Raw genomic sequence first — 10,884 nt, 5'->3', positions numbered from 1 at the left:
ATTTCGGCGGCGCTTCGGGGCTGGCGAAGAATGCAGGGAGGCAGCAGCGCAAGGCTGCGTCTGGAAGAGGATCTGCTGGCCTCTCCGGAGCAGCTGCTGCTGCTTCTGAGCTAACCTCTCCCTGAGCAGCAGCAGGAGGAGGAGGAGGAGGAGGAAGAAGAGGGGTAGGTCAGGTTAGTGGTGCCTGCTCCCCTCCCTCTCCTTCCCCTCCCCGAGCAAGATCCATCCTCCCCGAGGCTGCGCTGCGCTGCCTGCCTGCCTGGGCAGGGCAGAACTGGAGAGGCGCTTTGGCGAAGGCGCAGCCTCGCCGCTTTCCTGGAGAAGAGGGACCCTTGCGCTCTCCCCACCGCCTCACCTGTGCCTGCAGCTGTCGCGGGGCAGAGGTCTGGCTCCGGATCCAGGCTCCCCTGAGGCCACACACACACACGCCCCTCGGGACTCGTCTCCAGGAAGCCCCTCGGCGCGCCCGGAGAGGCGCCAAGAAGGTGCCACCACCCACGTCTCCAGGGCGCAGCGATCCCCCGCAGGGCTGGCCATGCTGGGGCTCCGGCGAGACCGGCTGCTCATCCTGCTGCTGCTGGGGGCGCTGCTGAGCGCCGATCTCTACTTCCACCTCTGGCCCCAAGTGCGTCGCCGCCTGGCCCGCGCCGGAGCGCACGGGCCGGGCTGCTCCTGCCCCGCCGAAGAAGCCACCGCCGCATGGCTCCCTAGCACCGAGCCCTGGACGCGGCTGCCGGAGCAGCGCAGCACCCAGACGGCCGGCTCCAAGCTGCGGAGGCTCTTCTCGCACCCGCTCTACAGCGCCCCCGAGGGGCCGGCCGAGAAGCTGCTCAGCGGGCAGGAGGCGCTGCGCTACTACCGTCGCAAAGTGGCTCGCTGGAACAGGTGCGTAAGCCGGGCTGGACAGGGAGCACACCTCCGGGGCAGTGGCGTAGCGTGGGTTGTCAGCACCCGGGGCAAGGCAAGTAATTTGCGCCCCCTAACCCCCAGATGTTGCGCCCGGTGCAGCCGGCCCCCCTACACCCCCACGCTACGCCACTGCTCGGGGGGGAGAGCCGGGTGGGGTGGGGGGCTTCGCCGGCTTCCCCGGGCGGGGAGACCCCGCCGCCGCGGATCCTCCCCCCGTTATCATCGCCTTTCTTTTCCCACCAGTGCCCGGAACTCCTAAGCAGTGCGTGTTAGTTTCGACGATAAGGACTAGAAACTTGCTGGTGTTGTTCAAAAGGGAAATGGAAAGGCCCTTCTCTCAGCCGGGGGTGGGTGAGGGGAATAAGAGTTCATTGCAATGTCAGTTGCGGAAGATTGGATTTTTATGGGTGTTTTTACTGTTTGAGAGTAAAATGTGCAACTTCTGGATACAGAGAAGTGGCCTTCTTGAGCGCAGACCAGAAACTCCAATGGGCAAGAAGAGTTGCTGCTTCTCCACTGGCTCTGTGTCTTCTAAATCCCACTGAACTCAGTGAAGGCATGCATTGGATCCAAGTTTGTATGTTTCCATCCTTCCGCTTTAGCCCTTCGCTTCTTTATTCTGGGTGAAATTGCTTTATTGGCCTGCATAGCCCAACCCTGCTTTTTTAAAGAAAAGAAAAGAAAAGAAAAGAAAAAGAAAAGTTTCAGGCATAAAGGTCCACTATGTCAGTCTTGAAGCCCGATAACCTTTTCAGCTGATCCTCCTTATCTCCAGGCTGTGCAATGCTTCACCTGCTGATTTCTGCAGTCTGTGTTGCTGCTAAAGATATAGGGACAAGACAGATTGGCCTTTTTCTCATCAGTTGCCAACCTTACCACCACACTAAAAAAAAAAAAAGACAGAGAAAGAATGCTAAGATTTGCTCTCCTGAATCCAACCTAAAGGTAAAGGTAAAGGGACCCCTGACCATTAGGTCCAGTCGTGACAGACTCTGGGGTTGCGGCGCTCATCTAGGCTGTGTTAAACACCATACATTTAAAGTGTATTTCCCACCACTCTCGCCAAAGAATCCTGGGAGCTGTAGTTTGTGAAGGGTGCTGAGAATGATAGTTTGGGGGCAAACTACAGTTCCCAAGAATTATTGAAGGATATGTTTTAAATGTATGGTGTGTACACAGCCTAGGGCTCAATGCAGATGCCAGGGTTCCCTGACCTTACAGCTGGACATTCTTGTATCTCATGCTCTTTGTGGGATGAGGCAACTTGCTACTTACTGAAGTAAGCCCCACTGAACAGCAACTGCGACTTTCTGAGCAGATATGTGCAAGAGGACTGCACATTGTGATTCTCGCCCATCAGTTGGGAGGTTGCTTATCCTTCTCCCTGGCTGATGGAATAAATAATATGTGGCACTGAGTATGTTCACCAAACAGGCAAGGCCCCTCCGTAAGTTAAGCAAAGCTCAGTTCCTGAGGTTAAGAGGTTGTTTGTCTGGGTTGCGATGAGGATCTTAGTCACTACTGAAGTAGATCAAAACCAGTAGCTCAGGGCCAAGGCCCCACTTGCTGGAATATTTTGGGGTGATCAGAACTGCAAGAGGAGAAAGCTGCTTTTAAAACTGGACAGCACAGAATGTTCCATGATTCTAAGCAGAACATCTGTCCTCCGGCATAGAGCAAGTTTGGTAACATGATCTTTTAAAATGTGACAATTTCTGTGCTCTTTTAACTCCTTGCAAGAGGTTGTGACAGAGCCAACGTGTTAAACAACTACATACATTGGTAGGATTGACAGAAAACTTGTAGTAAAAAATCTGAACTATGGATTGACGAAGGATTTATAAAAATAGAGCTGTGATAGAGATACAGAGGGGGAAATCGTTACATTGAGATCCACAATTGGGAGGGGGGAGGGAAGTCAGAAGAGATTATATGTTTATGTATTTAATTCATTTGTTTATGCAAAATGGAAAATGAAAAAATTAAAAAATTATATATATATAAAAGAAGAGCCAAAATATGTTCATTAGCATGAAGTGTAGTTAAGAAATAAGCACTAAAGGGAGAAGGAAATGGGGGTGCAGTCCGGTCTGAGGGAACCTGGCTCCTTGCTCATTGCAAATAATTTGCACCACCACTCGGCTATGGCTCTTCTCATTAAATTACATAATTCATCATACGCCGCAGCTGTAATATTTGGTAACTCTTTGTATATTTGATTACAGCTGATTATCGAGAGTAAGCCACAGTTTTAAGTTTGTTTTAAGTGAATTCTCCCTTCCTCAAATACAGTGGTACCTCGGGTTACATACGCTTCAGGTTACATACGCTTCAGGTTACAGACTCTGCTAACCCAGAAATAGTACCTCGGGTTAAGAACTTTGCTTTAGGATGAGAACAGAAATCGTGCTCTGGCAGCAGCGAGAGGCCCCATTAGCTAAAGTGGTGCTTCAGGTTAAGAACAGTTTCAGGTTAAGAACGGACCTCCAGAACGAATTAAGTACTTAACCCGAGGTACCACTGTATTTCATGCAGTACTTGACCAGGAGCACTGGCGGAGGAAGAGGAGTGCGGGGGGAGCGCACCGCCCTCGGCAGCGCAATCCCAGTGGGGTGCCATCACGGCTCCCCCCACCCCGCCAGCGCTGGGCGCCACGCCCCCACAGGCGGTGTGCCACGCCCCCAGGACACGCACCAGCCTGCTCTCCACCTGCTTCCCCCCCCCCCAGTGCCGGAGCATGAAGCTCCACCACTGACCAGGAACCTATTTGGAGCTCATGGGATCAGGCCCCTGGCCTATCTAGGCATCCTATTCCCACAGTGGCCAACCAGAAACCTGTGGGGAAACGCGCAAGCCGGACCTGAACATGACAGAACTCTCTCTTCCTGCATTTTAGCAACTGATTTTCAGAAGCATTACAAGCTCCGACGGTGGAGGCAGAGTTTAACCCCTGTGCCTTGTAGCCATTGGTAGCCATCCCCTCCGGGAATTTCTCCAGTCCACTTTTAAAGCCATCCAAGTTGGTGGCTATCACTGCAAATTCCATAATTTAACTGTGTGCCGTGTAATTCCTTCCTTTTATCTTTCCGCATTCAACTTCATTAGATATCCTTGAGTTCTAGTGTTATGCAACAGGGAGAAGAACTTTTCCCTATCCATTCTCTCTCCATGCTTCCCATGAATTCTTCCCTTACCCAGATTTCATGCAGTATTTGATCACGGTTCATAAACTAAAGGGGAGAAACAGTTTTGGGTGTTTTTTTTTACATCTCAGTCTTTTTCACTGTTACTGGGAAGTAAGGCATGCTGATTTGCTTTGGCACGTACGGAAAGGTAAAGCTGCTGAAAACTGCAGCCTTAGTCTTTTAAAATGCACACTGTACAAAAAAATAATTGGGGAGTGCATTGAGCAACCGTGCCCTTTCTAAATGCTGCGATTGAGCTTTGTTTAGTCTTTAAACTTATAACAGGGTCACTTCTATCCTGCAGGAAAAAGTCGAGCTGAAAGCCTTGGCGCCGGAGCCAAAAATCTTTATCACAAACCTGCCACCGTGTCTATTTTGTGCTTAGTCCCTAATCGGTGCAGCTTACGTGTCACCAGGAAAGGAAAACAAAGTAATAATGTAAGAAGAAGAACTGGTCTGAGCTCGAAGGAGCATAATAAGAGTGTGTGACCTTGCTTCGGTTCAATGGGACAACTGTACTTCTCTTTGAACCACTGAGACGTGACTATAGAGATAAATAAGCCTGTCACCTTAGATCAAAAGCAAGCATGATGCAAGCAAAGCTCTTTGGTCTCTTGAAACTTTTGCAAATAACAGCGGTGGTGATGGTGGGAGAGCAATATGTTTTTTCCTAATGGTGCAAATAGCAGCTTGGGGGTATGTAAGAGATTTTAATGTGGAGAATGGGGGTGAAGACAGTCTTCTTCTTCTTCTTCTTCTTCTTCTTCTTCTTCTTCTTCTTCTTCTTCTTCTTCTTCTTCTTCTTCTTCCTCTTCTTTGGCGATCCCTTGTAGCCGAATAAGTTTGTCTTCCATAAACACGGTTTGAACAGTGAGTCCGTAAGTGACTGTGGAGGCCAATTCTGGATCCACACATCCTTCCACAGTGGAGACATTGGTTTCCAGGCGGGAGTTGATCACGGTGTGGATTTGCCAAGCGTGCCTTCCTCTTAGCACGTTTCTCCCTTGTGTCCTGACCAGTTCAAGTAGGTTTTACTCAGAGTAGACCCATTGCAATGAATGAACCTGACTTAGTCACTTAGTGGGTCTTCCCTGAGTAAAAAATAATTCAATATTGCCCCAGCCAGTTAGCAACACTATTCTCAATGAATGCATGCACCTGTTCTTCTCTGTTTGTACTACTGTCCTGAGAATTCTCAAGCACTTGCTGTCCTCTGTGCTCAGTCACTTCCGTGCTGGGATGCCATCAGGAATGCTTCTTGCCACCTGTGTGCAAGACGTTTCTCCTACCAGCAGGCAGGCCAGCCACCTGCCCCACTGGAAATGGCATTGAAAGCCAGGAGGCAAGCTGGGAAAAGAGGACAGTGCCCAGCTGGGGGAGAAAGAGCTGCTTAGGGAGGGAAAGAGGGAGGCACCAACTTGCAGAAAATATTGGGGGTGCAGGGATCCCCTAAATATTTTATGGGGGGAGCTGAAGAAATCAGGGCCCCACAAAATTGGCACCTAGGCACTGAAACTGCCTTGCCCAGTCTGGTTGATGGCATTTGTTGGGAGGTTGATGTATGACTTCATTTGTTCTCCTTGATCTGTCAGTGGCTTTTGGTACTGTAGCCCATGGTATCCTTCTGGGGAGTCTCAGGCAGGTGGGCGATTGAAGGCACTCTCTGACCATGAATCTGTTCCTACTTCTGGGGCCATTTCTGGAAAGTAGTTATGGGTGGCTGCTGCTTAGCACCATGGGAGTTGTCCTGGGTGTCCTGCATCTTGTCCCCTGTGCTGTTTAACATCTTAGGGTGAAGGGGCAAGTAATTAATATTTTTATTATTTTTATTATTTTATTATTATTATTTATAACTATCTTATTATTATTATTATTCTAATTTATTTATTTTTCAGATTAAAGTTTTACAATCACGTATCCAACATACAACATAAAAACAAGATTCCAAAGAATCTCCTTCTCCCCTTTGTGGGTCCTATTTCCTCCTGCATCTTTTACGATAATCCAAACCTTCCTTTTCTTTTCCCCACTTAATTTATTTATTATTAATGTTGCAATACATATATGAAATCTTTACATATTGATACATATACATTACGTTCGTAAATTCACATTTTCACATTTCATTATGTACCAACATTTACCCATTCTTATTTCTTGCCCTGTGTCTTCCCTCCACCCGTACGTGACTTCCTTGTTATTATTTTGTAACTTTATTATTGAGATTGTAATTTTGTATCTTATTAATTAAACATTCAATATTATATATCTGCTTAGCTTAACTTAACTTTGTGAAATCTTTTACATAATCCAAACCTTTTAGATCTCCATTATGTTCAAAATTCACCTTGAAGCTACAAGCGTTATTCCAATCCTACAAACGATTTTAGCTGTTTGCAATGGGGTTTTTAAGATAAATTATAATTGTTCCCCATTCCTTATTAAACATTTTGGTCTTCCTGATTTCTGATTCTTCCAGCCATTGCATTGTAGCCATTTCGGCATAATCCATCAACTTAATCTGCCATTCTTCTCTGGTGGGGACTTTATCTTCTTTCCATCTCTGGGCCAATAACACCCGTGCAGCCATGGTCACATACATAAATAGCCTTTTCCGCTCCCTTGGGATTTTGGCACCTAGAATTCCTAAAAGAAAGGCAGGGGCAGGTAATTAATAAATCAACAGTGATTAATTTAGCTAGTTGTTGAAGTGAAATTTTATGTAAAATTAATTAATTGATTTAATCATCATCATAACTAAGAGTTAGCTTTATGCGGCAAGCTACTTTCAGTACCCATCCACATATCCCTCTCGCTTGGCGTTTAGCCCCTGGGCCTAAAATTCCCTACCCCTGCTCTATGGAGACCTTGTGAAGTACACCGGCTGCCCCTTGCCTGGTTTCTTGATGCCACCAGCAAGCAAGAAAAGCCTTAAAAGATTCCTGGTACAAATGCAAACACAAATGTGGCACTGTGGGTTAAACCACAGAGCCTTGGGCTTGCCAATCAGAAGGTTGGCAGTTTGAATCCCCATGACGGGGTGAGCTCCTGTCACTCAGTCCCTGCTCCTGCCAACCTAGCAGTTCGAAAGCACGTCAAAGTGCAAGCAGATAAATAGGTACCGCTCCAGCAGGAAGGTAAATGGCGTTTCCGTGTGCTGCTCTGGTTCGCCAGAAGCCGCTTAGTCATGCTGGCAACATGACCCGGAAGCTTTCTGCGGACAAAATGCCAGCTCCCTTGGCCTATAGAGCGAGATGAGCACCACAACCCCAGAGTCGCCCACGACTGGACCTAATTGTCAGAGGTACCTTTACCTTTACCTTTTTTACAAATGCCTCTGGGCAGGTTTTCGAAAGCTATGGCTTTACAAAGGAACAGGGGGTGGTCCCATTGGCAACAGTGGGCTAGCTGAAGCCCGGAGCAGCTCTGACAGGTTTTGCGGGAGAAGCAAAGGGGAGGTTGCAAGCTGGGAGAGGTGAGGCAAAACTGAAGGGAGAGCATGGGAAAGAAATGAATGCAGGAGGAAAGAATGTCCCAGAGAACTACCCCACCACCACCACACACACACAATTAGCCAATTAGGTTGGTGTTGTGGAAGCTCCTCTGGCTGGCAGTGAGCAGAAATTGCTCGCCGTTGATGGATTGCTTGCCCCGTGTCAGAAAGTTACTGACATCTTGTTCTTTCCGAGCGAACCAGTGTTAACTGGAGCATGGAGGAGCTCACACTGTTTTGCAACTAAGAAAAAAGGGAGCAGCAGTCTTAAGCCTCTAAACTCATGGACACCCATCCATAATATAAAAGCTGGTACACTGGAAGACGGTTTTTCGTGCCAGGGAAAACACTCACAAAACAGCGCTGTTTTTTTAGGCTAATGGAAGCCTCTTGGCTGCTTAGGTCTGAATTGGACCCGGGATGATTTCCAGAATCCTGATTTCTTCACCAGGCGTTGAAATGTGTTCATTTCTAGAGAGTGTCTGTTTTATACTTAGCTCGTATGCGGTCAAAAGCCAAACATCCTCCTTCGGCAATGGTTGGCCTGACTTCAGAGACACATTAAACGCAGGCTGTTTTAGGATTGCCACCTTCCTCCTCGCTCTTCCTCAACAGACGCTTTGTGCCTTTAACATCTGTGTGACAGGCAGATGTTCACTTAGGTGCAGACTTCCGTGCAGTTACATAGGCATCTGTCTATAGAATTTCTGCCTGTCACATAACAGTTAAATGCACAGAGGTTTCCGCCCCTACGGATATTGTTGGACTCCAGTTCTCTGGCCGATGGTCAGGGAGGATGCGTCCAACAGTACCTGGCAGACTAAAGGTTCCCTATTCCTGAACTAAATAAAGGAATAAGGGAAATGTCAAGAATTCCAAAATGCAAAGTATAATAATAATAAAAAAAATTATTTATACCCCGCCCTCCCCAGCCAAGACTGGGCTCAGGCTGGCTAGCAACCAATAATAAAAACAAGTTGATTAAAATGCAATTTAAAAAACAAGATTAAAATACAACATTAAAACATTAGGATGCAGCCTCTTCACAGGAGGAGAAAGGAAAAAGAAAGAGGGGGAGGGAATCAAACTGATTCTAAGCCAAAGGCCAGGTGGAACAACTCTGTCTTACAGGCCCTGCGGAAAGAAATCAGATCCTGCAGGGCCCTGGTCTCATGAGACAGAGCGTTCCACCAGGCTGGAGCCAGTTTTGAGAAGGTCCTGGCTCTGGTTGAAGCTAATCTAACTTCCTTAGGGCCTGGGACCTCTAGGATGTTGCTATTTATGGACCTTAAGGTCCTCCGTGGGGCATACCAGGAGAGCCGGTCCCGTAGGTGGGTGTGGAATTGGCTCCATATCTAACATACTGTTATAGATTTGTGTGGGGGGGTCCCCCCCTAAACTCTACTAATTAATAAATGGTGGGTTTTGATTATTTGGGAGATGTATTCAAGCTGCAGAGGAATTCCTGGCAAAGCTAGGACCATTAAGAAACAATTCAGGGCCATTGAGACCCATTGGCAATGCAAGAGAACTGTCGTTCCCCCCTTGCCTAAGACTGGGAGTTTGGGAGGTTGTCAGGGTAACTGGGTGTGGGGTGACAGGAAAAGAGAGGTTTTGGCAGGGCGTTCTGGGAAGAAGAAGGAAGGAAAATGAGTGGGGTCCATGTTGGGCAGGATGGCTGAAGGCAGGCTACTACGGGAGATGCCTTGGACTCCATGGCTGCATTGCTGTGGGGAACAAGCCCCTATTGAAATGACCGTGCTGTAAGCTCTGGACTCCCACCATGAAGGTGCAAAATGGGCGAATAAACCGTATTTCTTAATATAGTACTACGGTGGTCTCCACTGTGTCTCAACCCTGGGTGAGTGTCTGGAATTTCCTGGGATCTTGCTATTGCTCAGCAGAGAGTGGGAGTGGCACCCAACTTTTGTAATGGTACAAATGTTCTGAGGTTCAAACTATCTCCAGTACTTACCATCGTCTTTGATTTGCAAGGCTTTGGTATCTTTTCAGTCTGCGTGGAGCAGAAGCATAGTTGGGAAAAGGAGCCTTTGATACAGCAGCATCCCTGTCATGTCTTGGAGGGATTGTTGGCTGATGCAGCTTGTCAGGTGAGGCTGAGAGAAATTGCGCTGGCTAAAATTCTCCCCGCTGGACCATTATTAAAGAGAGAGAAGCCTTGACCTTCTTCTCCCTTGGCAATCCGGCAATTCCAAGTACTGCAAATTCAATATTTTGTCCTAAAATGCAGAGCGGCTTTTCCTTGATGATGCGGAAGCAAATGGCAAATGATCAAATTGCCCTAAAATAAATGAAACTAATAGCCTATACCAGCGGAAGTGTTTTCATTTTCATGTCATTTTGGAGTTTGCACATGGTTCATTGGGCAAGGTGCTGAAAGCACGGACAATATGCTGCACTTAATCACAGTAAGAGGCAGTGAAATATTCGAGGCCGGCTAAGTAGCAAGTGTTTAAGCAGCGTGAGGTTACGCTGGAGTGCCTGCAAATGGATATTGATTTAGAATTTGCAGAAGATCTAATGTAAGCCAAGATGTTATGCTATTAAATGGCTGTACCAAATATAGCTGCAGAGGCTAGTAGGTCAGGCTAACAGGTCTCTGAATGTGCAAGGGTCAGAATTAATAGAGAGCTGTGTGTAAATTGTATATAGAATCATAGAACTGTAGAGCTGGAAGGGACCCTGAGGATCATCTAGTCCAACCCCCTGCAATGCAGGAATATGCAGTCGTCCCATATGGGTATCGAACCTGCAACCTTGGTGTTATCAGCACCGTGCTCCAACCAAATGAGGCAAAAGGCTACGGCACCCCAGTATTCCCAGGTGGTCTCCCTTCCAAGTACTAACCAGACCTGACCCTGCTTAGCTTCCAAGATCGGGCAGCACGTTCAGGTAGTATTTGTCCTGAAACATCTGTGAATCGTGGTGTTCTTGGGTTTTAAATGCATATTTTTTGTACAAATGTGATATGTACAATGGTGAGCTTTCCATCAGCACAAGCATTGCAGATGGAGCGACCCCCCTCTCTCCTCCCTCCCTGCGCTGCCCAGGCACCCCAAGAGTCATTGGATGGGAGGTGCAACAGGGGGAAGCCCAATTGAACAACTGGAAGCTCTTGCACAGCTGATGGGACTCATTCATTGAATCCTTCCCTGTGTTTCTTAATCGGCTGCTTTGTAGCGAGTCAGACTATTTGTCTGTAACCCAATATTATCTGCTAACTAGGGGATCTGACAAAAATCTTTCCAATCCCTTCTTTCCTTTCCTCCTGCTTCA

The 10,884-nt window shown here is 47.6% G+C and overlaps 1 protein-coding gene across 1 annotated transcript in view; it reads left to right on the top strand.

Annotated features, from left to right (window-relative positions):
* Nucleotides 1-117: 117 nt before the first annotated feature.
* The window catches only part of FAM20A (FAM20A golgi associated secretory pathway pseudokinase), a 42,856-nt gene continuing 32,089 nt past the window's right edge, over nucleotides 118-10,884 (top strand). The window contains exon 1 of the mRNA XM_083727615.1: nucleotides 118-885. Within this exon, the coding sequence (XP_083583741.1) occupies nucleotides 536-885 (350 nt within the window). The 5' untranslated portion in view covers nucleotides 118-535. The remainder of the gene's footprint in view (nucleotides 886-10,884) is intronic.

The sequence above is a fragment of the Podarcis gaigeae genome, assembly GCF_964106915.1.
Source record: "Podarcis gaigeae genome assembly, chromosome: 2".
Taxonomy (NCBI): domain Eukaryota; kingdom Metazoa; phylum Chordata; class Lepidosauria; order Squamata; family Lacertidae; genus Podarcis; species Podarcis gaigeae.
This window is presented reverse-complemented; position numbering and strand designations above follow the sequence as displayed.